Source organism: Wasmannia auropunctata, unplaced genomic scaffold (assembly GCF_000956235.1).
Source record: "Wasmannia auropunctata unplaced genomic scaffold, wasmannia.A_1.0 LD324456.1, whole genome shotgun sequence".
Taxonomy (NCBI): Eukaryota; Metazoa; Arthropoda; class Insecta; order Hymenoptera; family Formicidae; genus Wasmannia; species Wasmannia auropunctata.
Window position 1 is genome coordinate 1 of NW_012038434.1, and position 1,295 is coordinate 1,295.

A 1,295-nucleotide genomic window follows, 5' to 3' on the forward strand; every position below is an offset into this window, starting at 1 on the left:
CTCGTAACGTTCGTGACGACGCAATAAATATTACTAATCCGAACGATGTATACCATCGGAAGATTGCGATCTCAGTGTGCGCACACTGGCGAGCTTTACGGTAATTTCATGCAATATTGTATTAAAATGTAAAAAGAAAAAAGAAACTGTTGATATATCGCAAAATTTGTTTGCAGATTCGCGGAGCTTCTTGAAAGCACCTTCTGCGTTACTTTTGCCGTACAAATACTAATAGTTACTGTTACGATGAGCGTTTCCCTGCTACAAGTACATGTCTATTTGTTGTTGCAATTTATTTTGTGATACATGCACTTTTCGAGATAGATCGTGTTTGTGTATCACTCGCGTTTGCGTTGATTAAGGCTGAAGCGAGAGATTAAAATATTGTATTTATCATTTTCGAGATCGCGATGCAGTTAAACGAAGTTTTAGAAGCGATGAGATACACATTATACGTCATTACTCAAGTGATCCACTTGTTCTACTTCAGTTTTCAAGGCCAGAGACTGATCGAGCACAGTATGCAAATAGGCGATAAGATGTAAAATAATAATTTTAATCGTCATTGCTCAAAATCGAGAGATTAATGTTCATTGAGATGTAAAATTATTGCAGATATAACTCTTCTTGGTACAACCTACCTGTAAAATCGCAAAGGCTACTCCTGTACGTGATGCAACGGAGCATGCAACCGAATTTTTTTAGTGCCGGCAAGATTTACATCTTTTCTCTAAAGAACTTCACCACGGTAAAGATTACTTAGAAATATAAAATTTTATCGCGACATTCTTCCGAAATTCCTTCTTTTTTAAGAATGCTTTTCTCTTAAAGGTGATACAGTCTGCGGTGTCATATTTTACCGTACTTGCGTCTTTTCAGTAATCGATGATCAATATACGATTTGGCTAGTACCTTTGTGCAATCACAAGATTACTTTATAGTAGCAGGTATCGTTTAGTCGAAGTAATACTTACATTTAACTTATTAGTTACGAGTAATTTATTTACACTATTAAAATATCATTAAACATAATTTTAAATCTCATTATTTTGCGAATAAAGCCATGAGTTAGAAAGAAATAAGCAGAAATGGAAAATGAAGAAATGAAATAAGCAGAAATGGAAAATGAAGAAATAAGTATAAAGAAACTATGATATTTATTCCAAATGCTGATATATTTCATTTATTAATTTTATTAATTTTATTATTAAATGTAAATTATTACGCAAAGTAATAAATTATATGAAAAATAAATTTTAATATGTTTTATTTGTATTTCGCGTACGTAATACGTA

General features: G+C 32.2%; 1 protein-coding gene across 1 annotated transcript; it reads left to right on the forward strand.

Moving 5' to 3' along the window:
- Positions 1-176: 176 nt before the first annotated feature.
- Positions 177-882, forward strand: LOC105460314 (odorant receptor coreceptor-like; the record flags this gene model as incomplete). Its single annotated transcript, XM_011706758.1, has 4 exons — positions 177-267; positions 405-541; positions 616-748; positions 832-882. Coding segments are annotated over 4 exons (412 nt in total), but the record flags the coding sequence as incomplete, so codon positions are not given.
- Positions 883-1,295: the final 413 nt, after the last annotated feature.